At 54.1% G+C, this 21,574-nt stretch overlaps 2 protein-coding genes across 6 annotated transcripts in view; both read left to right on the top strand.

The window, feature by feature from the left end:
- The first annotated feature begins 155 nt into the window (after positions 1 to 155).
- On the top strand, positions 156 to 12,012 carry KLC4 (kinesin light chain 4). 5 transcript variants are annotated; one of them, XM_060111037.1, is made up of 17 exons: positions 156 to 553; positions 933 to 982; positions 1,680 to 1,961; positions 2,964 to 3,194; positions 4,835 to 4,916; positions 5,524 to 5,734; positions 6,175 to 6,262; positions 7,364 to 7,465; positions 7,715 to 7,888; positions 8,203 to 8,302; positions 8,503 to 8,555; positions 8,769 to 8,839; positions 9,021 to 9,129; positions 9,712 to 9,852; positions 10,154 to 10,269; positions 10,624 to 10,687; positions 11,542 to 12,012. In XM_060111037.1, exons 3-17 carry the CDS (start codon positions 1,704 to 1,706, stop codon positions 11,590 to 11,592), a joined length of 1,851 nt encoding a protein of 616 aa, XP_059967020.1. In that variant the 5' UTR covers positions 156 to 553; positions 933 to 982; positions 1,680 to 1,703; the 3' UTR covers positions 11,593 to 12,012. The 5 variants fall into 5 exon arrangements, with proteins under 5 accessions (XP_059967020.1, XP_059967018.1, XP_059967021.1 ...); XM_060111035.1 differs by having other exon boundaries at positions 898 to 982; XM_060111038.1 differs by lacking the exon at positions 156 to 553 and having other exon boundaries at positions 799 to 982; positions 10,627 to 10,687.
- A 1,219-nt stretch (positions 12,013 to 13,231) lies between these two features.
- Positions 13,232 to 21,574, top strand: part of PTK7 (protein tyrosine kinase 7 (inactive)) — a 60,067-nt gene continuing 51,724 nt past the window's right edge. The window contains exon 1 of the mRNA XM_060111614.1: positions 13,232 to 13,486. Within this exon, the coding sequence (XP_059967597.1) occupies positions 13,408 to 13,486 (79 nt within the window). The 5' untranslated portion in view covers positions 13,232 to 13,407. The remainder of the gene's footprint in view (positions 13,487 to 21,574) is intronic.

Raw genomic sequence — 21,574 nt, 5'->3', positions numbered from 1 at the left:
CTCGAGCGGCAGCCATGATGGATTTAAAGGCGCAGTACCGGCAAGAGCGGCAGCGAGATCGACGGACTGCGGGTGAGTCTTTGAGGGTACCTCTGGGGCTGAGAGTTGAAGTCCCGCTACCTCTTTCCTGCACTCCCAGACAAATGAACAAATGAGCCTCTCCGACCGAACTTACACAACTCCAGTCAGCCTTAAAAACTCCGCCCCCCCCGGCGATTCTTCCCGCCCCTCGGCGTCCAGACAGAGGGACAGAAGGCCTGCCCCGCCCCCTGCGCTACAGACTGACTCAGTGACCTCGGGATTGTCAGTCCCGGGCCCTCGTCCGTGACACGGACCTCGGCCGTCCACCCGCACCACCTCCCGTCACCCCTGCCCATCTCACTCTATCCCCACCCTGGGCCTCAGGGCAGGTCGACAGCCTGGGACACCTCTCCACCGCATTCGCAGGCCCGGGAGACCACCTCCCAGCGCCGCGTTTCCCTGTGATCCCGCAGCCGCTCAGCAGACTTGCCGTTCTTCCCTGCATCATCGGGCGTCTGGGAGGTACCCTAAGGTGACTCCTCTCAGAGCCTGTTAGTATGTGATCGTGATAGACACAAAACCATAGAAATGACTGGGTTAGGAGTGACCAGGTCTTCCTCCTCACCCTTTCCCAGACACGCCCCTTGCCGCAGGTCTCAGATCAAATCTCACTCCCTTCTTGGGAGAAAATAGCTCCCCAGGCTTGGGGTGGGACGTTGGCTTGGGGAAGGAGGAGGGACATTGGTAGTCTTTGAAGACCTGTAGGCAGGGGAGGGAGGGCGTTTGTCCTGGGTGGGGCTCCATGCCAGGTCCTCTGGGTGGCTGTGAAGTGGTGAGAGAAGGGGTGGGAACTCTGGGCTTCTGGACTTTGGGCAGGGCAGATCCTTCTGAGTTCCTGGCTGTTTGAACAGAGTTTCTTCTGAGCTCCTGCCTGAACACCACAACCAAGGGCTATATACAGGTAAGAAAACTTCAAAGATGAGAAACAAGGCCCTTTTGAGGAAGTAGGAAGATAGCCTGAGACCTGGGGTTTCAGGCTAGTGGGGAAAGAGGCAGAGCTGACCAGGTTTGGAGATGCTGGGCTCAGCCCCGTGGGTGATGCAACCTGAAGACTTTGAGCCTCTAGGCCCCTCTCATCTGGGTCTTGTGATGAAGGCTCCTCTCTTTTTCTTCTCCCTCCCTTTCTTGGTTTAACTTTGAAACCTATTCGTTCCCCTTCTTTGAAAACTCTGCGCTATTTTCTGCATACCTCTGGTCTGCTTTAACTCCATTTTCTTTGCAGCTCTCTCAGACACCCTCTGTGTTCCCTATAGTGCTGTCTCTACACTCCTGATTCCTTTTCCTAACCCAAGCTCTCTCTCCAGCTCCTTTTCTATTGTGTTCCTTAGTTCTAAATCCCTCTGCTACTTCTCAGCACCTTTGTTCTTTCTACAGTTTTTCGTTCAAGTCAATTTGTCTCCCTCTCTCTTTCCCATGACCTTAGCTTTGTGTCTAGTGTCATCACAGGCTGCCAACCCACTGGTCACTCTCTCTCTCCAATTAAACCACAGGGTCCCCCCCTACTGGTTCTTGTCCCTTCATTTGGATCCCTCCCGCCCAAGGCGCTCAGCCACTCTTTCCAATCTTTACCCCACCTGAGCTCTGTTGTTCCTCTGTAGCCCAGGCAAGGTCCCCCAGCCAGGATGTCGGGCCTGGTATTGGGACAGCGGGATGAGCCTGCAGGGCACCGGCTCAGCCAGGAGGAGATCCTGGGGAGCACTCGTCTGGTGAGCCAAGGGCTGGAGGCCCTCCACAGTGAACACCAGGCTGTGCTGCAAAGCCTCTCCCAAACCATCGAGTGTCTGCAGCAGGGAGGCCATGAAGAAGGGCTGGTGCATGAGAAGGCCCGGCAGCTGCGCCGTTCCATGGAAAACATCGAGCTGGGGCTGAGTGAGGCCCAGGTGAGGGGGAGGAGGTGGTGCCAAGTGGCCCAGGGTAGATGGAGGAGCAGTTGTCTGATTAGGGCTTGGAGGTCACTCGGGATCCCCTTGTCCTAATAATTGCTTGCATTCATTCACCCAGTAAATATGTATTAAGCTTCTACCATGTGCTAGACACTACTCTCCTGGACACTAGAGACACATCACTGAACAAGAACAGCCATAAACCTTTGCCATCTTGGAGCTTACATTCTAGCTGGGGAAGGCAGACAATACACGAATAAATAAGTGATTCAGTATGCCACAATGATAACTGTTAAGGATAAAAGGATAAAAATAAAGCAAGGAAGGGGACTGGGGCGTATGGGGAGAGGATACAGTTTGAGATAGGGTGGTCAATAAAAGCCTCATTGAAAAGGCTCCATTTGAGCAAAGATTGGAAGATGAGGGAATGAGTCATACAGTAAACGGGGGAAGAGCGTCCTAAACAGAGTGGACGGCAAGTGCAAAGGCCCCGACCTGGAGCCTTCCCGATGAGTTCACTGAGGGGCCAGTGTGGCTGCAGGACAGTGAATGAGGGCAAGCAAAATAGAAAGTGAAGTTGGAGAGGTGGTGGAGGCAGGGGACAGATCCTGTGGAACTGTAGGCCATCGTAAGGACTTGGCTTCTACTTTGAGTGAGATGGAGGCTATTGGAATGTTTTGAGTGGAGAAGTGATGTGGTTTAACATTTTAAAAGGATCATTTGGCTGCAGGGTTGAGACCAGACTCTAGGGGAACAAGGGCAGAAACAGGGAGGCCAGTGAGGAGGCAATTCTCATAATCCAGGTGGGACTTGATGGTGGCTTGGCCCAGGGCGGTAGCTCTGGAGGTGGTGAGAAATTGGATTCAGGGTATGTTTTGAAGGTAGAGTCATCACTACCCAACCCTGCCTCCTGGCCCCTGCCAGTCTTGCTGGCTTCTCTCCCGCCTATCCCTCAACACTCCTATCCAGAGCCCGGCGCTCACAGGATTGCCCACCTAGGTGATGCTGGCTTTGGCCAACCACCTGAGCACAGTGGAATCGGAGAAACAGAAGCTGCGGGCTCAGGTCCGGCGGCTGTGCCAGGAGAACCAGTGGCTCCGGGACGAGCTGGCAGGCACCCAGCAGCGGCTGCAGCGCAGCGAACAGGCCGTGGCTCAGCTGGAGGAGGAAAAGAAGCACCTAGAGTTCCTGGGACAGCTGCGTCAGTATGACGAGGATGGGCACACCGCGGTGAGCATGTGCAGGCGAGGCTGGCTGGGGGGCGGACAGCTGGGAGTGACCACAAACGTGGGGGCAATCGCTCCATCATCCACAAGGGCCAGCAGCCCTGCCCAGCCTGCCCCCACCTGGCAGAATTCAGGTCCTGACACCAACTCCAGAAGACAGCAAGGGAGAAACAAGGGTCACTCATTCAGTCAACATTTCATCAAATGACTACTATATGTCAGGCGCAGTGCACTCTGCTGGGGATGCAAAGTAAACAAGGCAGAGTTCCTGCTCTGACAATAATAGGTTTTTCTGGGGGGGACAGATAGGCATTTGGACAATTCCAATTCAGAATCCTGAGCTCTGCAATTAGGGAAAGCGCAGCCCCGTTGAGCGAGTCCTAAAATTTGCTCTCAAAATGTGTGGAATTTAACCCTCACTCAACAGGCATTTCTATATCTCTGTGCCTTAGGCAATGCAAGAAGATGTGTGGCAGGTAGATGTCAGGAACTACAAAAGAGAGTTTCTGCCTTCTTGAGTTTATAGTGTAGCTGTAGGAACAAGGCTTACATGTGAGAACACGTATGTGACAACACAAACAGAAAGTGCCCAGTGCTGGAGGAGCGGTTCAGTCAGCGTGGGAGGGCTCCCAAGGAGAGAGGTTCCTGGGGGCTGGAATGGTCTGAAAGGTTCACAGAGGAGGCGGGAAACAGGGATGGGCAAGATTTAGGTTGGATTTTTTAAATTTGATTTTAGTTATTTTTTTATTTGGTTTAGGAATTGGGATGGATTTTGGTCGTCTGTGAGGGAGAGGGAGGAGCTTTCTAGACCGGTGTGTGTGTGTGTGTGTGTGTGTGTGTGTGTGTGTGTGTGTGTGTGAGATAGATTCATAGATAAGGTGCCAGGGCTGGAAAGGTGGTCTGACCCAGGGAAAGTGGGATGATTCGTATGGGACACACTGGTGAATCTGGGCAGGAGAGTTGAACGTGTTTGTACAAGGCTGCAGTGCCTGGTGGGGTGAAGCATTTTTGCCTGGTGTGAAAGTAGGTTATTCAGTAAGGACTGGGCACTACATACAGAGTGAGTGGTGGCAGATGAAGGGTGTCAGGCTGAGCTAGACACTTTGGGTTCGTGTCAATAAGATGGGACACACCCCTGCCCTCAGGAGAGCCAGGACAGACATGTAATCAGTGTAAACACACAGGGATCAACACGGGACTATAATTACAAGAGTTGAGGGGGAAAGAGGTGGAGGGTGAGGGTGCTTAGGAAGGAAGGAAGCTCTCTGGATGTGAAGGAAGGGAAAGTCATGACATTTTGGCTGAAGCATCTCTTGGGGTTTTTTTTGTTGTTATTTTTTGTTTTCTGGGCCGTGCCTTGCGGCATGCAGCATCTTAGTTCCCGGACCAGGGATCGAACCCGTGCCCCCTGCGTGGAAGCACGGCATCTTAAACACTGGACTGCCAGGGAGGTCCCCATCTCTCATTTTTTATGAACAAGAGAGGCCTAAGCTTGGCGGGACAGATGCTGGCCTTCCCAGGGGCAGGGACATGAACAAGGGACTTGTCCTAGGCCCCACCTGTCAATGATTTCATGGTTTAGAGGGGGCTTGAAGAGGCCACTGAGGCTATCTTGGCCCAGACATGCTGCTTCTTCCCTTCCAGGAGGAGAAGGAAGGTGATGCCTCCAAGGATTCCCTGGATGACCTCTTCCCCAATGAGGAGGAAGAGGACCCCAGCAATGGCTGTGAGTCTGCCTCTGGAGTTGGAGGGTGAAGGGGGGGCATCAGGAGGCTGGTCGTAGCTGTGGCCTACCCTGAACACAGGATGCTCACCATCCAGGAATAGGTTTTCCACTTCCTCTGGAGATGGGCCAGGGACCAGTACTTTGATTTCCTCAGCTTCCCCCTTATTCATCAACATGTATTAAGCACTTAGCCTGTGTCAGGCACTGTGCTGGGCACCAGGGAGATGAAGATGAGCACGACACAGGTCTCGCCAGTAAGGAGCTCACAGTCGAGTGGAAGAGTGACCCTGGAGGGGAAGAGCATGAGCTCCTCAAGGGAAAGGACCAGGTCTTTCTTATCTTTGTATCCCTGGCACAGCCCATGCCTCATGCTTATTGAGTAGTTTGTTGAATGAATGAATGACTGGGTGAACAAATGGGATTGTGATGGGCACGGGGCAAGGGAATAGGCAAAAGAGTAGCAGTTGAGGCAGGTCTATGCAGGGAGCCTGGTGGGGGGTAGGCACAGGCACGGAACAAGTCTTGGAGTGGGGTGGGGAGGGCAGACAGCAAAGGGAGAGGCAGCGTCATCTGAGGAAGTCTCCTGTCTTTTTCTGTGACGGTGTAGTGTCCCGTGGCCCGGGTGCCCAGCACAGTGGCTATGAGATCCCGGCGAGGTTGCGGACACTGCACAACTTGGTGATCCAGTATGCAGCCCAGGGTCGCTATGAGGTAGCTGTACCACTCTGCAAGCAGGCACTGGAGGACCTGGAGCGCACGTCCGGCCGTGGCCACCCCGACGTGGCCACTATGCTCAACATCCTAGCTCTGGTGTATCGGTGAGTATGGCCTCCTCCTCGCACGAACCTGCCTCCACGTTCCCGCCTTGATTCGCCTTTGGTTCTCATTCCTCCTCTCCACAGGGAACCTCTTCTCCCTCCCACCTGGGGGCTTTCTTCTATACCAGACTCTTATTCTTTCATACCTGAGCCCCTGACCTCAGAGAATACTCATCCCTCAGGTTTTTTGCTTCTCTCATCTCTCCTCTGCGGGGGGATCTCCTTCTCTTGCATCTTATGCCTTATGGCCTTCCCTGGGCATGGCAACTCTCAGCATGTGTCAGTGAACCCCTCTCACTGCTCCCACCAGGCTTCCTGTCTCCTCATGGCGGGGGCCCCAATCCCTAAATGTACCTCAGTTGTCCCAAAGGGAAGGAAGTAAGGAGATGGCTTAGGGCCGGAGTTCGGGCTAACCCCTTGCCACTTTTGTCCTCTTACAGGGACCAGAATAAGTATAAGGAAGCTGCCCTCCTGCTGAATGATGCCCTCAGCATCCGGGAGAGCACCTTGGGCCGGGACCACCCTGCTGTCAGTATTCCTTGCCCTCCTTCCCCTGTGCTCTCTCAGCTTGTTCATCTGCTTCCCTCAGCCCACTCCCTGGGGCTTCTCAGGAGGGAGGCATGAAGACTCATTTCTCCCAGGCTCTGTCTGCCGTTCCCAGTGGTTCTCAACTCTCTGAGACCCAATGACTCCTTCTTATAATGAATATTTTCCTAAAACTTAACTCGTAGATAATGTAACCAAGCTACACGTATAATTTCCTCAAAAGTTGAATGATACCCTATTAATATAAAAGAGAAATAAGGAAAGTAATTTATAATAAAATAATATGTATAATACATTACAGTAAAATGAAAATGCAAAACAATAACAGTTGTGTTGAGTGCAACAATGCTAGAAGACATAATACAGTAGTCTGATATATAATGACTGAATAACTTTAGATTTAGAAGAAGTAAAACAGGTAAGTCATTCTACATAGAAGTACGTATTAGAAAAATGACAGAGGAGAAGAATTGGCGCATGCAAGATTAAAATCCAGTGTTAGAATAAGTAATAATGAACCAGATTTATTTGTCTGAGATAAGAGAGAGAGAGAGAGAAGTAACCTTAAGTAGGGATAGCATGCCAAGACAAATGCTAGATTTGTCAAAGTGGAGACAATGAGAAATAAGATATTTTTGAAAATGAGCTGACTGTGGAAAAAGAATTCCCTGTGTTATGACGCATGATAGGCAGGGATGATGTCTCTCAGGAAACATAACTCCTGTCTTGATATCCCACCAAGCATCAAAGCTTACATTCAGCGTTTGAAAGTCTGGCAGGACATTCAGAAGTTGCCTGAGCTGTCCCACACAGGCAGTCTGTAGCATCCTTGCCTCCCCAAAGGCCCCCAATATTTACGGCAACCAAAAAAAACCCTGCCTCCAGAAATGTCTAAAAATCTATTTAGAGGGTGATGCCACCCCCATGGAGAACCTCAGAGCCACGGGGGTCAGTACTTTCCCCTCCGCTGCCTCTGGTTCGGGTGGCAGAGTCCATTTGTCTGGGCATTGTGCAGCGTGGGGCCCTGCTGTTCAAGGTCCTTTGCAGCACGAGTTTCTGATGGGGGCGGGCCTGTCTTCCTAGGTGGCTGCCACACTCAACAATCTGGCTGTGCTCTATGGCAAGAGGGGCAAATACAAGGAGGCGGAGCCGCTGTGCCAGCGGGCCCTGGAGATTCGAGAAAAGGTGCCTGTGCCCTCTGCCTGTTCTTCCCTGTTGCGATGATCCCTCCTCCACCATCTCTCTTCTGATCTACCCTTGCCCCTCACTTTTTTTCGTCTCACCCCCCATCTCTGCCTTATTCCCTGTTCCATCATTCCCTTCCCCCTGCTCCCTGCACGGGCACATGCACACACACACACACACATGCACATGCACACACACACAAGCACACACATAATCACAGCCATCTGTCTGTCCTTTGTACTCCTCCAGGTCCTGGGCACCAACCACCCAGATGTGGCAAAGCAGCTGAACAACCTGGCCCTGTTGTGCCAAAACCAGGGCAAGTATGAGGCTGTGGAGCGCTATTACCGGCGGGCACTGGCCATCTATGAGGGGCAGCTGGGGCCGGACAACCCTAATGTAGCCCGGACCAAGAACAACCTGGTGAGGGCAAAGGTGGTGGGAGGAGGGAAGGGGAAGCATCATAGTCTGGTACACTGACCTCATCGCCTTTGTGCCCAGCTCTGGGGCTGCCTCTGGGGCTGAGGGGTCTGCTTCATTCCCGTGGGAAGGCAGAAGTTCCGTAGCCTCTTGGGAGTGGAGTGGAGTGGGAACACCCTGGACCCTGCAGCTAGACAAAGAGGTGTGAGGTGGATCTCTGGGGAAAGTCATAAAGATACCAAGAAGTGGAAATCCCAGGCCTGGCCAAGACCTTATCTCTACCTCTTGCTCCTGTGTTTTTGCCTTCCTGCCCCCAGGCTTCCTGTTACCTGAAACAAGGGAAGTATGCTGAGGCTGAGACACTCTACAAAGAGATCCTGACCCGTGCCCATGTGCAGGAGTTTGGGCCTGTGGATGGTGAGTGGGGAGGGCCTGGGCAGGGAGGCTTCAGGGAGGAAAGGAAATGCAGACCAAAGGTTGGGGGGTTGACCACAGTGGTTCCCAAGGGGGAGCCAGACCCCTTTAGTCCAGCCCTGTCAGCCTCTGGGTCCTGGCCCCCCCGTACTGTCCAGCTCCGTTCTCTAACCTCGCCACCCCATCCCATGTATCACCCCCAGACGACCACAAGCCCATCTGGATGCATGCAGAGGAGCGGGAGGAAATGAGCAAAGTGAGTGGGGGTCCCAGCCTGGGGAGCCCGAGGCTACCAGGGCCTCTGACTTACTCCTGCCCCAGCCCAGCTCCTCATTTCCCATCCAAGCACCAGCCCCAGGTGCATGGTGCCTTCCCCAGCCCAGCCTGCACCCCAGCCCTGCGCCAGCTTGTACCGCAGTGTCTCGGTACTCTCATCTCTGGCTTCACCTCCCCCTCTGTCCTCCTGCAGAGCCGGCACCGTGAGGGCAGCACGCCCTACACCGAGTATGGAGGCTGGTACAAGGCCTGCAAAGTGAGCAGGTGAGCTGCGGGTGAGCAGCCGGCTTGGCCTCCGATGCCCTCCATCCAAGCCCGGCTTCCGGCTTCCTGGACCTTCCCCTTCTTCCCTTGGACCTTCCCCCGGCCTTAGCTCTGCTCCCTCTCTCTCCTGCTTGTGTTCTGAGTCCATCTTCTTTTCCTTCCCTGGTCTCCCCTGCCACAGCCCCACAGTAAACACGACCCTGAGAAACCTCGGAGCTCTGTACAGGCGCCAGGGAAAGCTGGAGGCAGCTGAGACCCTGGAGGAATGTGCTCTGCGTTCCCGGAAACAGGTCAGAGACCAAGAGGGGAAGGAGGTCTGCAAGGTAGGGCCCTGGGGACAGGATGGAGGACCACTGAGGCTGCTTGTGACTCTCTGAAGGGTAAGAGGAGAGGCTGAGGAGGAAGACAGGACAGGCAGGTGAGACTCTTTTGTGACTGTGGTTGTTTTTTAAGTGTGTTCTTACCCCCACCTGCCCTCTGTGGTCAGGACTCCAAGTTCAAGGTTCACTTCACTAAATGGGGCTATTATGGGAAGCCCTGCCTTTTGATAATGTGAAGAATCTTCTGAGGCGGGGCACAGGCAGTGTGGGTGAGAGGGTTGTGGTTGAGGGGAGTTTCTCAAATTGAGGGTCTTGACTCAGTGGGTCCTGAAATCAATTCAGTGTGGGCCTCGGCTAAAGATCGATGTGTATCTTTATGTAGGAAAGCATTGCAAATAGAAAAGGTGAGTGTCTCCTTTCCAGTACGTGTGTACTGGGAAGTCTCAAAGAAAAATGTTTTCTTTATTGCGGCTGATGGTGAGAAAAAGTTTGGAAGCCCCATCCTGAGGAGTTCAGAAGTGGGAAGTCCCAGCTCCTTCCTTTTCCTTCCAGGGCACTGACCCTATCAGCCAGACCAAGGTGGCTGAGCTGCTTGGAGAGGGTGACAGTGGAAGGACCTCCCAGGAGGGCCTTGGGGGCAGTGTGAAATTCGAGGGAGGTGAAGATGCCTCAGTGGCTGTGGAGTGGTCAGGGGTAAGTCTGATCATCGCCCCTTCATCTCTCCTGCCTCTCCTGCTGGTGGTGGTGAGAGGCTCTGAGCCTGTAGGATGCGTGTAGGACGTGCGTGTCGGAGGGGACGTTGTCCCCATCCCAGTTCAGTTAGCCCATCCCTCTCAGGGGTCTCTCTGCAAGCCAGCTGTTGACCAGGCTCTTGTTTTCAGTCACTGGGCTTTTGGGGGGAGGGGGAGGTGTGCAGAATAAATGGCAGGAGTAGACTCAGAGGCCAGTCTGCCTGGGATCCCTTTAGCTTCTGTTCCCCATCCCTCTCTGCCAGGATGGCAGCGGGGCCCTGCAGAGGAGCGGCTCTCTGGGCAAGATCCGAGATGTGCTTCGTAGAAGCAGCGAACTCCTGGTGAGGAAGCTCCAGGGGACCGAGCCCCGGCCCTCCAGGTACACACTGAGACTGAGGTATGGCAGAGTAGGCAGGTGAGCCCTGGCCTCCAACTCCGCTTGGCCCCTCATCTCTGGAGGAGAAGAATCTTGGAGAGAAACGTGGAGGAGGTCACTGGGGTGGCTGTGGAGAGAGAGTGTGGGAAAAATGGGTGCCCCAGTGCGGGGACAACAGTACCTGAGCAGATGCTGGTGACTGATGAAGATAAGAGAGTGCGTGTATGTGTGCGGGGGGGCGGGGTCAGATGGTGGGGAGGCAATGATCTGAGTGTGTGTGGTGGTGCCCAAGAGTCCCAAGCGTTAGGGCCACCCATGAGAAGAGAAGAGGCCTGGATTCTTTCTTTTCCATTGTAGCAGCAACATGAAGCGGGCAGCCTCCTTGAACTATCTGAACCAACCCAGTGCAGCACCCCTCCAGGTGAGAGCAGTGCTCGTGAGTGTATTGGTGGGTGAGAAAGAAAGGATAAGCCCAGTGGGGAGAGGGGAGAGTCATCTGGGATGAAGGCTTTGCCAGGGAATTGGAGGTGGGCAGACAGGAATCAAGCAGCTTGTTGGGGGTGGTGACCGCCAAGGGACAGTTTCGGGCCAGAGATAGTAGCAAATAAATTAATCAGGAGGGGAACAGGAATGAATATTCTCTAAATGGGTACTTTGGGATTATGAATAATTCAGGAATGATTTGGGGATACTAATTGCTCTCCCCCTATAGCCACCATACTCCTCACCTTGGGGACTCAGCAATAGATGAGAAGGGAAAAAGAAAAAAAAAGCATTAACTCATCTCCATTTGAGAAAACAGCAATGACTTTTTTTTTTGGAGAAGAGTTCTCTGCTTTATTTTATCAGCGATGTCAGTGAGAAATTATGCAAAGGATGTATTGATGAGAATTAGTCTCTATAATGTTATCCCGAAGCACTTTTATATCATGATATTGTAGAGATCGTATAAAGACTGTACAAGTTATATAACAAGAAATGAGTCTCTGTTAAAGAAGTAGCAATGACATTTTAATGGGAAACGACCACCTGTATCAACACATTCAAAGTATATGCCAATATTCATGCGGTTCTTCCAGGTATTTTCTCCACCAGGTTGTGGCCTTCTGGGAAATCGTAGCAAAGACTAAACAAATCCCAGAGCTTGGGGTTGAGGTTACAGGCTCCATCCTAGGTCCAGAGAGAGACTGCAGCCGTGAGATGGATAAGACTCCAGGGGACAGTCTTTGGGAGGCTGAGGTCCCTGGGCTGATGGCATGCTATTGTCTATTTCAGGTCTCCCGAGGCCTCAGTGCCAGCAGTATGGACCTCTCTTCAAGCAGCTGACATTCAACCCACCCCCCCAGGTCTGCTGGGTCCCCCACACAGTCCTCACAGCATTCCCTATTGCTCCTGGCTCTTCCAGCCCCAAGGTGGGACAGTGAAGGGGGAGCGGTTAACCAGAAGATTGCTGCTGCCCTTAGGGTCTCAGCTCCCTCCTCAGGAATCCCCCTCAGGAAGGACCCTCAGGACATCCTCTCCCCACCCTGTGGTCCTCTAGAGTAGCTAGCTCTACTACTAGGGGCCCCAGAGCGGGTAAGGAGCAGGTATGCACCCCAGAGATGCAGCCTGCTGCTGGCTTTTCTGCCAGAGGGTTTGGGGCTGGCCAGCCAGCCTGCCTTGCCCTGGCCTCTCGTTCCCTCTGCTGCCTCACTTCAGGTCCATGTACTTCACTTCACCTAAATAAAAGAACCAGGTGGCCATTCAGCCACTTGAGTCCTAACTGAAGAGGGTAGGAAGCAAGGGTGGTGTTGGGGCCCCTCACAGAAGGGTGAGGGGCAGTGATGGATGGGGCAATAGGAGGAATGTTGCTTCTTGGATCTCTCCTCTCTTCCTTCCCCTGTTCGTGTATCCTCTCCAGCAGGCCGCAGGCGTCTGGGGGATGGGGGGAGGCCCACAACCCAAGGAGAAGGTGCTGTGGACTGCGTTGTCAGGGACATGTGGCGGCCATGTGGCAGGACCCTGGAGTCCTGGCGCCACTGCTCCTGGCCTGTGAGGCCCTCTGTGGTGGCCCCTCCTCCTCCCAGCTGCTTGGGGGAAGGGAGGTCTAAGCAGGCCTGGGGGGCCCTCTGGAGCCAGAGGGGGATGAGGCACTTACTATCCATACCCTCTCGGCATATCCTGGAGGCCCAGCAGCAGCTGGGGCCCATCTTCCAAAGCTTGACTCCTCCTGACCCGCCTCCTACACCCCTTGCTGCTTTCACAACAAAGAAAGAATGTGGGGGTGGTGGCGCTGGGGGTGGGGGGCGCCTGGAACAAGGGCTGTACTGGGCCTCCCCACAGCTGGAGACTTGGCCATGCCCTGACACAGCCCAGACTGCCTGGAGATGGACTTGGGATGAATTTGTCAGTTTAACAGCCTTCAGCCTGGTGTTCAGAGAGCCCAGTCTCTCTCTACCTTTGGGTTCAGATTGGTCCAGAGCCAAACCAGACCCTAGCCATGCACTGGTCCTCTTCTTCTCCAGGCTACTTCTCTCCTGGGGCTCCACAGTATCTCCAGTTTACCTTGCTTGGGGATACCAAGGACACCCTTCTGTTCTGGATCTCCCTCCGGATTTCAGGTTGCTGAGAAGTGAGCCAGAGCCCACCCTTTCCCCCCCACCCGGAGAATTTGGGGGAACTGTTGGTCACAGCCCTCAGGAAAGCCCAGAAACCACGATCTTCCCCAGGAGCCACGGAATCACAAAAGTCACTTTAGGTCCCCTGAGTCCCTGCACACTAGGTGGTAGGCACAGCATCCGTTCCCCTATCTCGCTCAGGTCCCCACACTCCCCCGGGGCTTCCTACTCTCTGTCCCCCATCCGTCTCCAGACCCCTCCCCCAAGTAGGAGCTCCTCCCCACAGCGGCGGGGAGGGGGGCGTCGAGGGGGCGTCGCGGGGCGGGGCTTGACCGCGGCGGCGGCGGAGACGGCGGCGGCGCGCGACGGCTCGGAGGTACCGGGCGCGCGCGGCTCCAGGTCGGGACGACGCGGGCTCTGACTCCGGCTGCGGCTGCTGCAGCGGCACCCGCGCTCCGGTGTGCTCGGCCTCCTGGGCCCGCCGGGGAGCGCTGACCGCTAGCCCGCCGTGCGCCCGCCCGCCCCCTTTCCCGGGCCCGCCGGGATGGGAGCCGCGCGCGGAACCCCGAGCAGCCCTCGCCGGCTGCCTCTGCTCAGCGTCCTGCTGCTGCCGCTGCTGGGCGGTGAGTCCCGGCGAGCTGGGGGAGCCCCTAGGGCCAAAGGGGGCGCCGTGGAGGTGGGCTTGGACAACTGGAGCGGGGGAGTCACCCGGGCGTAGGGCAGGGGCTCTCTGGGCGGGGGACGAGGTCCCGGCGGCCGGGAGATGGCGAAGCCCCCGCTTACTCGGCCGGGCCCCTCTCGCCCCCGCGCCCGCGAGGACGCGTTTCCAGCCTCCCCGGAGTTTTCCCGGCCCGAGCCGAGAGTTTGCTCGGGAACTGCCGGGAGTTGCCGGCTCCCGGGCTCCAGTGGGGCGTTTCTTTGCGGGGGAGAAACGGCGCCGCCCCCCCACTTAGGGGGTGCAGCGCGGTGGCTGAGGGTCGGGGAGATGGAGTCCCCCCGGCAGGCTCAGCCTAGGTGAGGGAGGCCGGCCTGTGGCCGGATGCGGGACCGACCGGCGCGCGGGGCGCGGAGCTTTGTTACCTATGCCGGCCGGACGCTCCTGGCTTCCCTCCTCCAAGTTTCTGGGCCAGGCTGGGACCCAGACGGCCCTGCTGGTGAGGGCGGAAGAAGGGAAAGAAGAGTGAGGGTCCGTCCCATCTCCTCCAGCTCCCGGCCCGAGCCCTGAGCCCACTCCCTCCCAGGGTCGGATCTGGGAGCTGAGAGTCCCAGGCTGTCTCGGTGACTCATGTGTGAAGGCCGCTGCCAAAATCGGGCATGGCCGGCCTGCAAAGGTGCGGACGGGGTTGGTTCTGCTCCTTCCTGGATTTCCATCCTCTCTCTCCCCAGCAAGTAAAGAAAATCTCTCTTTCTACGGGCAGAAAGGCAAAAAGAGTTCATTCTGTCTTCTTGGAGGGCCTCAGCATTTCGATGAGGGTGTGGCCCCTATCTCTAGGGCAGACTGGACCCGAACCCTCCCCTCGCTTTATTTCCTGGCTTGGTCACACCTGAGAGTCACCACCGAGGTGTTGAAGTGCTTTAGAGGAAAGCGCCAAGGTACCCGCACACCCCAAACACTCTGGACTGGAAGTATGCCCCTCGCACCCTGTACCCCCTTCCAAAACCCACGATCTTTGGTGATGTTCCTGGCACCAGCCCTCTCTGGGGGAACTCTGCCCAAGAGACCTGGTACGAGCTTATCACTTTCCTCCTCTTTTGAAGAGTGGCCATGGGGAGGGTGGGGAGAGTTGCCTTTTCTGACATCTCCCTGGCCTGCCAGCTGTTGAGGGGTTTGGTGCTGATGGAATGGAACATCTCCCACACCCCTAGTTGTAAAAGGAGAGGTAATTGTAACCCAGGACCGAGAGGTAAGAACAAGTTCCCCGGATTCGGAGGAGGTGTTTCTGGAGTTGCCCTGTGTTCCTTCTGATGTGTGGGGTGGTAATGCTCACGGCAGAACCCACATCTGCTCCCGGAGGAAGTATGGAAGTTTTTTGCACAGCCAGCATAGGGGGCCCAGCCATATGGGCCGGTAGTCCAAGCTCACAGGCTTCCTAGGTCTGCAGGCTGTTTGGGTTTTGGTGCGTGGGGTGCCAGATATGGCTGCCTTCACTGCTGATGTTTAGAGTTCTGGGGAAGATTCTGGTGGAGACGGGGCTCTTGTTCAACAAATGCTAAATTCCTAAATTCCTTCCATGAGAAGATGACTCTGATGTTAAGCGATGTTAATCCGGTGACTGGTGTTTAGCGAAGGGGTGGGTTCTGGTGGGGGGAGTTAGGGCAGGCTGAGGGCTGGGGACTGGAGGCCTGGAATCTCCTCTGGGGGTGGGGAGATGTCTTGTGCTCAACAAAGGAACATTTTAATGAGAGCCTTAAATCAGTTCCATCAAATGTGTCTTAGTGTGGAACCTGCCCATGCGCTGTAAACAGTTTCAGTCGAGGCTGAGGCGCTTGCTGTCTGTCTCCTGGTGAAATCCGGGGGCTCAACCCACCCCTGGATGGCATGACTTCAGGGGGCAATGATTTTTCAATAGATAACAGTAGATGTTTCCATCTCATTGTATAATTAGCTGGATTTGTAGTGAGACCCCGCTGCTAATAAGGCAGGAGTAGGGGACCTAGGCTGGCTAGGTTTGTGGATTAGGCCATTTTGAAGTTTGGGTAATTATGCTGTAAATGGCTGAGGAACTTTCCGAACTTTGAGATCCCTGTTGTGATAAACATGGTGGAGGAGGAGGAGAGGGCTTGACGTTTGAAACCTGGGATTCTTTGCCTCACGGCTGGAATGGTTGGTTGGGGTCACTACCCATCCCTCTTCCCACCCCCGTCTCTGGGTTCTTTCCTCCAGGATCTTGTTTCTTTGGGGAAATGGAATTGTCACGTCCTGAGATGGCTTCTGCAGCCTGTAATTCAGCCCTTTTATCAGTGATGGGCTTTCTCAGATGTTGGGAAGTATGGCGGGAGGGCTAGAGTAATTTCTGCTCATCACTTGCCAAAGGATCTAGTCAGACTCCTGGCGTTCAGAGCAGGGCTGAGTGGTGGAGAGAGCCCAGGCCATCGGGATGAAGTGTTTGCCAAAACAGCAACTCAAGGTTCTTTGACAGGCCCTGTGGCCCTGGCAGATTTCTTCACCTCACAGTTTGCCTCCTCTGTAAAGGGACTTACTTCCTGGAGTTGTGCTGAGGATTAAATGTAACGAAGTATATAAAGGGCCCCTTTCTTGTTCTTCCCTCTCTGGTGGTGTGCTGCCAGCATTACCTTTCCAGCTTTACAGTCACCTCCGACAATAAACATGTTCCATTCACTGGAACCCTCCATTCCAGCCCAACTAGTCTCTTTCCCATCCCCTAAAACATACGGGGTTTTGCAGACCTTTCTTTTCTCTCTGGCCGGTCTCCTGGTATGTGCCGCCTTCCCCATCTCTTTTGCCCAGCCGCACCTCCACTTCCTTCCTGAAGCTGTCCCATCTCTCCTACCAGAAGGTGGATGCCTGGAGAACCTCTGGACTCTTAGGCTATCTTCCATATTTTAGCCCCACTTGGGTTTTAACTTACTGAAGGGATTTAACTTACTGTAGAATTCATTATGGTGGTATCTTATTTATAGTAGATGCTTATCTAGGTTTATTAAAAAGTGAATGAAGCATTTGGGTACAGGGCAGAGTGACCAGTGGCAAAGGTAAACAGCCCCTGTGCCTGCTAGGCATTGGGGGGGTCTTTTGTGCCCTTTCCCACTTCTCTGGGTTGGGGTTGCCTGTCCCCTCTCCTTGTGCCTGTTCTACTGCGACCCAGTCAAGGGACCCGATCTTCCTTCCCTGTCTCTGGGCTGTCTGTTCTCTGCGGCGGTTTTCTGAGTTTTGATGTGGCAGGGCTTCTGGCTTTCTCTAAGAGTGCTGGGCATGGGCATCCACCTCTGCATATGGAGCTGACCTGCCTGGAAAGGCCACAGCTTAACCACCATGAGCTATATAGGGGCCTAGATTATCTACAACTTTGCCACTCAGAACAAGGGCCAGGGACTTCCCTGATGGCGCAGTGGTTAAGAATCCGCCTGCCAGTGCAGGAGACACAGGTTTGAGCCCTGCTCCGGGAAGATACCACATGCCGCGGAGCAACTAAGCCCGTGCGCCACAACTACTGAGCCTGTGCTCGAGAGCCCGCAGCCACAACTACTGAGCCTGCGTGCTTAGAACCCGTGCTCAGCACCCAGAGAAGCCACTGCAATGAGAAGCCCGCGCACCGCAACGAAGAGTAGCCCCCGCTCACCGCAACTAGAGAAAGCCCGCGCAGCAACGAAGACCCAACACAGCCCAAAATAAATATAAAATAAATAAATAAATTTATTTAAACAACAACAACAATAAAAAAAAAAAACCAAGGGCCAAAGACCAGCATCATCAGCTTTCCCTGAGAGCATGAATCGGAGTTCCAGACTGCATTTTAACAAGCTCCCCAGGTGATTGCACCCAAGGTTTCAGAAGTCCTGCTCTAAGCATCCTTCCTTATATAGAAACTCGAGGTACAGAGCTTTCCCGTTGCAGCCGTACGAATCAGGAGCCCTAGATCTTGCACAGTATTTGAAGACTTAGCTTAAATAACTTAGTTCATGTGAACTCTCCGGTGTGATATTATACACTTAAAAATGACCTCACTTTGGGTTGAATTTGAATTAGATTTTGTCAGGAAACTTGTCCATTAAAGGTGTGACTCCAGAGGATTTGCAACACTAAGGGTGGAGCTCTGTTCCTCTGGGAGCCTTAGCTTTTCCTAGAGGAGCGTGTGTCTCAATTTATAAAGAGAGCCAGTGGAGAAATTGGATTTGTTAGGAAGAAGTTTGGTCTGTGGACGACTTTTCAGGAATACGTTTGGTTCATAAAGGGAGGCAATGTCTCCACTGGGCTGCAACAGTTGTAGTTGTTAAAGTTTTGGAGGATTTCATATTTTGGAGTGGGGCGGGTTTGGGTGAGTTGCGTGTTTTTGAGCCGGTACAGCTTCTTTGAGACTCATCTGGGAGGGAGGGTGGCCGGTTCAAACTCTAATATTTGAGCCAAGAGCAGTGTGGGACCAGGGATTCAGTCTTTGGTGTGTTCCTGATGGAGGAAAGGGTCATTAAACCGGGCTGGGTATCCTTGGCCTGCGTCCCTTAGCCTCCCTCGGCTCTCCCTAACCTCAGTACGTGCCTCTCTGCTCTGTTGCCCGGCAGAGCCACGTGGTGGGAACACGGTTGCTGGCGCGGGCTCTGGCCTTGCCCGCGGGCTGCCGGCCTGCCTCTCTCCTTGAGTCCTGCGCTGCCCCCCACCCCCCAGCTGTCTGATCCTTTGTCCCGAGGGTATGGGGGTTCTGCCATGTGGCTGAGGTAGAGTCCCGCGTTGGGGTTCTTGGCTTCACTGCTCAGTGCGCATTCAGTCCCGCCGAGCCCCCTGGCGCTTTGGTGGAGCTGGCACAGGAGCTGCTACAGCTAATCAGTGGTTTGAGGAAGCCCTCTGTAGTCTGTCACTTTTTCCATCCTCTTTTCTTCTCTGAGTTCAGGCCACTTCCCTCCCAGTAATGCTACACAGCCGCAGTGGGGCAGGGAGGAAGCTGTGCTGGAAGGGCTGACCTATGCGGGCGCCTTCCCCGCTCTCGCAGCTTGGTTTGGGGTCCCGGAGCTCTCGTGTCCCTGTGTGCATTAACTGAGTGAACGCACAGGTGAGTGGAATGCAATCTACCGGCTGTCCTGCAGATCCTACGTTCCCTGCCAGAAACTTAGACCCTGATGTGCAGGACATGAACTGGCTGGCTTAGGTGTGTATGTAACTTCTGATAACTGGGTCCTGAGTCTTTGGGGTAGGGTTTGTGAGTCACACGTTAAGAAGACGTGGATTTGTGTTTCTCGAATACGTGGTCCAGAGACAATTGGGGAATATAGTGGGAGGGCAGGTAGCCAGAGGTACTGGTTAAAATTTGAGTCACCTGAGCCTTAACTGCAGGTCTGCCCATCAGAATCGTTGGGGGAGGAGCCAGAACGTGTAGTTTATTTTCCCGTTTGTTAGATTACATTGTATTGTTTGAATAGCCAATCCTGTCACATAGTTCAAGTCTCAAAAGGAAACTGCATTTTAAAAGAGCTTCCCAGGAGATTCCTGTCTACTCTCAAGTTTGAGAACCACTGTGTAGCCATAAGGAGAATTTGTCTGTCTAAAGTGGCGGTGTGGTGATGAGAGAGAGGTATTAATGCTGAGGGGTTTAGGATGGGCTCAATTCAAAGCTTTTGGGTGTCTTCTTTGGGTGAAGCTGTTTCAGGTGGCGCAGGAGGCGGGAAGGCGACAAGATGATGAGAATCAGATGAAGTATAATGGGAGGCAACAATTGGTAAAGTGCTAAATAGATGGAATAACATTCCAGGATGTGTAGGAAGGTGAGTCCATGATGCAGGAGCAACTGGGGGCAGTGGGAGGGCTTCAGAGAGGAGAAAGGATTGACTTTGCTAGTAGCTGTAGTCTGTGGTGACTGATCAGAATGATGGAAAGGCATTGGATCAAGAGTCTGAAAACTTGGGTGGTTCTCTGCTGATACCACACAGGATAAAGGAAGAGAAGTGACATCTATTGGCTCACTGCTGCTGGTCACACGACCCTGACCTGGTTCATTAACCTTTCCGAGCCTCAGTTTCCTCATCTGCAAAATGCAAATGATGCGGACTCCTGCCTTGCCCGCCTCTGGGAAGTTAGGGTGTAGCAGTCGCAGCTGTGAAGGTGGTTGACCCGGGGAAGCAGCCCCTCTGGTCAGCCCTGCTATCTCTTCCCAGAGACGGTCCTGACCTTCTGTCTCCCTTTAAGGTGTCAGCCTTTCGCTCCAGTCCCGTCTTTCTAGAATGGTTTGCGAGGGCTCAACTTGGTCACTCTTGACCTATAGCTTTAGAAAAGGTTTTCTCATTCTAAAGCACAGATTTTCTAAACGGGTCTCAGTATTCCAACAGCAGCTCGGAAAGGTGGGCACAGCCACTTCGCGTTTCCTGGTAGGAACTCTTCCTCCCTCTATCCCGGTGGCAGATTCTCCCCAGGGTGATGAATGCGGGTTCAGGACCACCTCCCTCGGCCTGCTGAGGTGCTTCGAGGGAGTGAGTAGGAAACAGTGAGCTTCTTGCAGCCGAGGCGGACTTTTATAATACCCAAGGGGGGGTGTTTATCATCACAGGATGGCTGTGGGGGTCTCCCCCGTCAGTTACTCTGTATAACGTGCAGGAACTCCTATGGGAACCATGGGGAGGTTCCCGAGGTGCGGTGTGGTCTCCCTATGAGGGGGTTAAGGTGGCCAGAGTGGGCGCTGGCATGCACCGCTTCTCCTCCAGGAGACACACTGACTCTTTTGTCCCCTTCTTGGGTTGGTGGTGGTGGTGGGGGCAACGAGGAGAATGCTTGTCTGCTCTTGGGACTTCTGGGATGTCCTAGCGGCTAGCTCATAAGGTGCCTTTGTGCAAATTAGAAATAGGCACCCTTCCTCCAAGTGACTGCAGCCCTGCATGAGGACACAGGGCTTTGGCTAGTGGAGCACAGGCAGTATTTCAATAGTACCCCCTTGGCCGGGCATTTGAGCAGTGCACAACCTGTACGGTCGTACATGGCTGTGCCATTGGAATGAGAGCCTTGCAGCCAGTTGCTCTTTGCTTCCCAGTTCGTAGGCCAAGATGATTTTGGCGACCTCTAGTCTAAGAATATGTTTCATAGGAACCCTTTTCACTACTGTTCTCCTGCCTCCTGTGGTGGGGGCGTGGGGCACTACTGCTCATAACATACACTAGGAGAAGCCTGGGTGGCTGGGCCCCCAGTGCTGTACCCATTCCACAGTATACGTCTGTGGCTGCTGAGGTCTCGGCCTGTTTCTGGGCTCCTTTCCCCGCCAGAGGATTTTGCTGCCTTGCGGAATCAGGCTTCTAGCCTGATGTGATCACTGATGTAGAAGGCTGTCTGTCTTCAGGGAAGAAATGCTGCTCCGAGTTTATTTCCCATTTCATTAAGGAGCTTCATGCTTACCTGTCTCCTGTGTCCCCTCTCCCTTGGGGCCCCCGGGGCCTCCCACAGCCCCAGGTAAAGTGTGTGGCCATTCCTGATTCCGAGGAATTCCTGCAGTAGAAGTGGTGTCACTTCAGTGGAAGGGATGGGTCCTAGGTCTTGCTGGACTTTAGTTCTGGGTACCCTACGGGTGTTCCTCCCTCTTAGCCTGAGGAGACATTGTGAGGAGCACCGGGTTGGGACTTGGGAGATGTGGACCCTGCTTCCACATTTGCCCCAGATTGCTCGTGTGACCTTGGGCAAATCCCACCTACCTCTCGGGCCTCAACTTGAGAAGCCCTTGGAGGACCTTGCCTGTGGTGACCGTTGAGGCCAGCGCAGCCTTACCATCCACAACCCCCAGCCGTGCTTCTGCCACACCTTGTAAGGTTGTCCCCCTCGCCCTCAATGTTGGGAGAGCACTTGCATCTGAGGACTGCGTTTTATTCTGGAGTGTCTAGTGCATGGGCACAGATGCGTCTGGACTCGATCAGCTGGAATTAGGGTGTCTTTCCCTGGGTGCCAAAGGGAATGAAAGGTTTGGAGAGTTTGGGGAGGGAGTTCTTATGAGAAAAAAAACACACGAGAGTTTTTATCTGAGTATGGGAAAGCAGCCATCTTTACCTGGTTCGTTTCAGTCTCAGTA

The sequence above is a fragment of the Mesoplodon densirostris genome, chromosome 10 (genome assembly GCF_025265405.1).
Source record: "Mesoplodon densirostris isolate mMesDen1 chromosome 10, mMesDen1 primary haplotype, whole genome shotgun sequence".
NCBI classification, from domain to species: Eukaryota; Metazoa; Chordata; class Mammalia; order Artiodactyla; family Ziphiidae; genus Mesoplodon; species Mesoplodon densirostris.
This window is presented reverse-complemented; position numbering and strand designations above follow the sequence as displayed.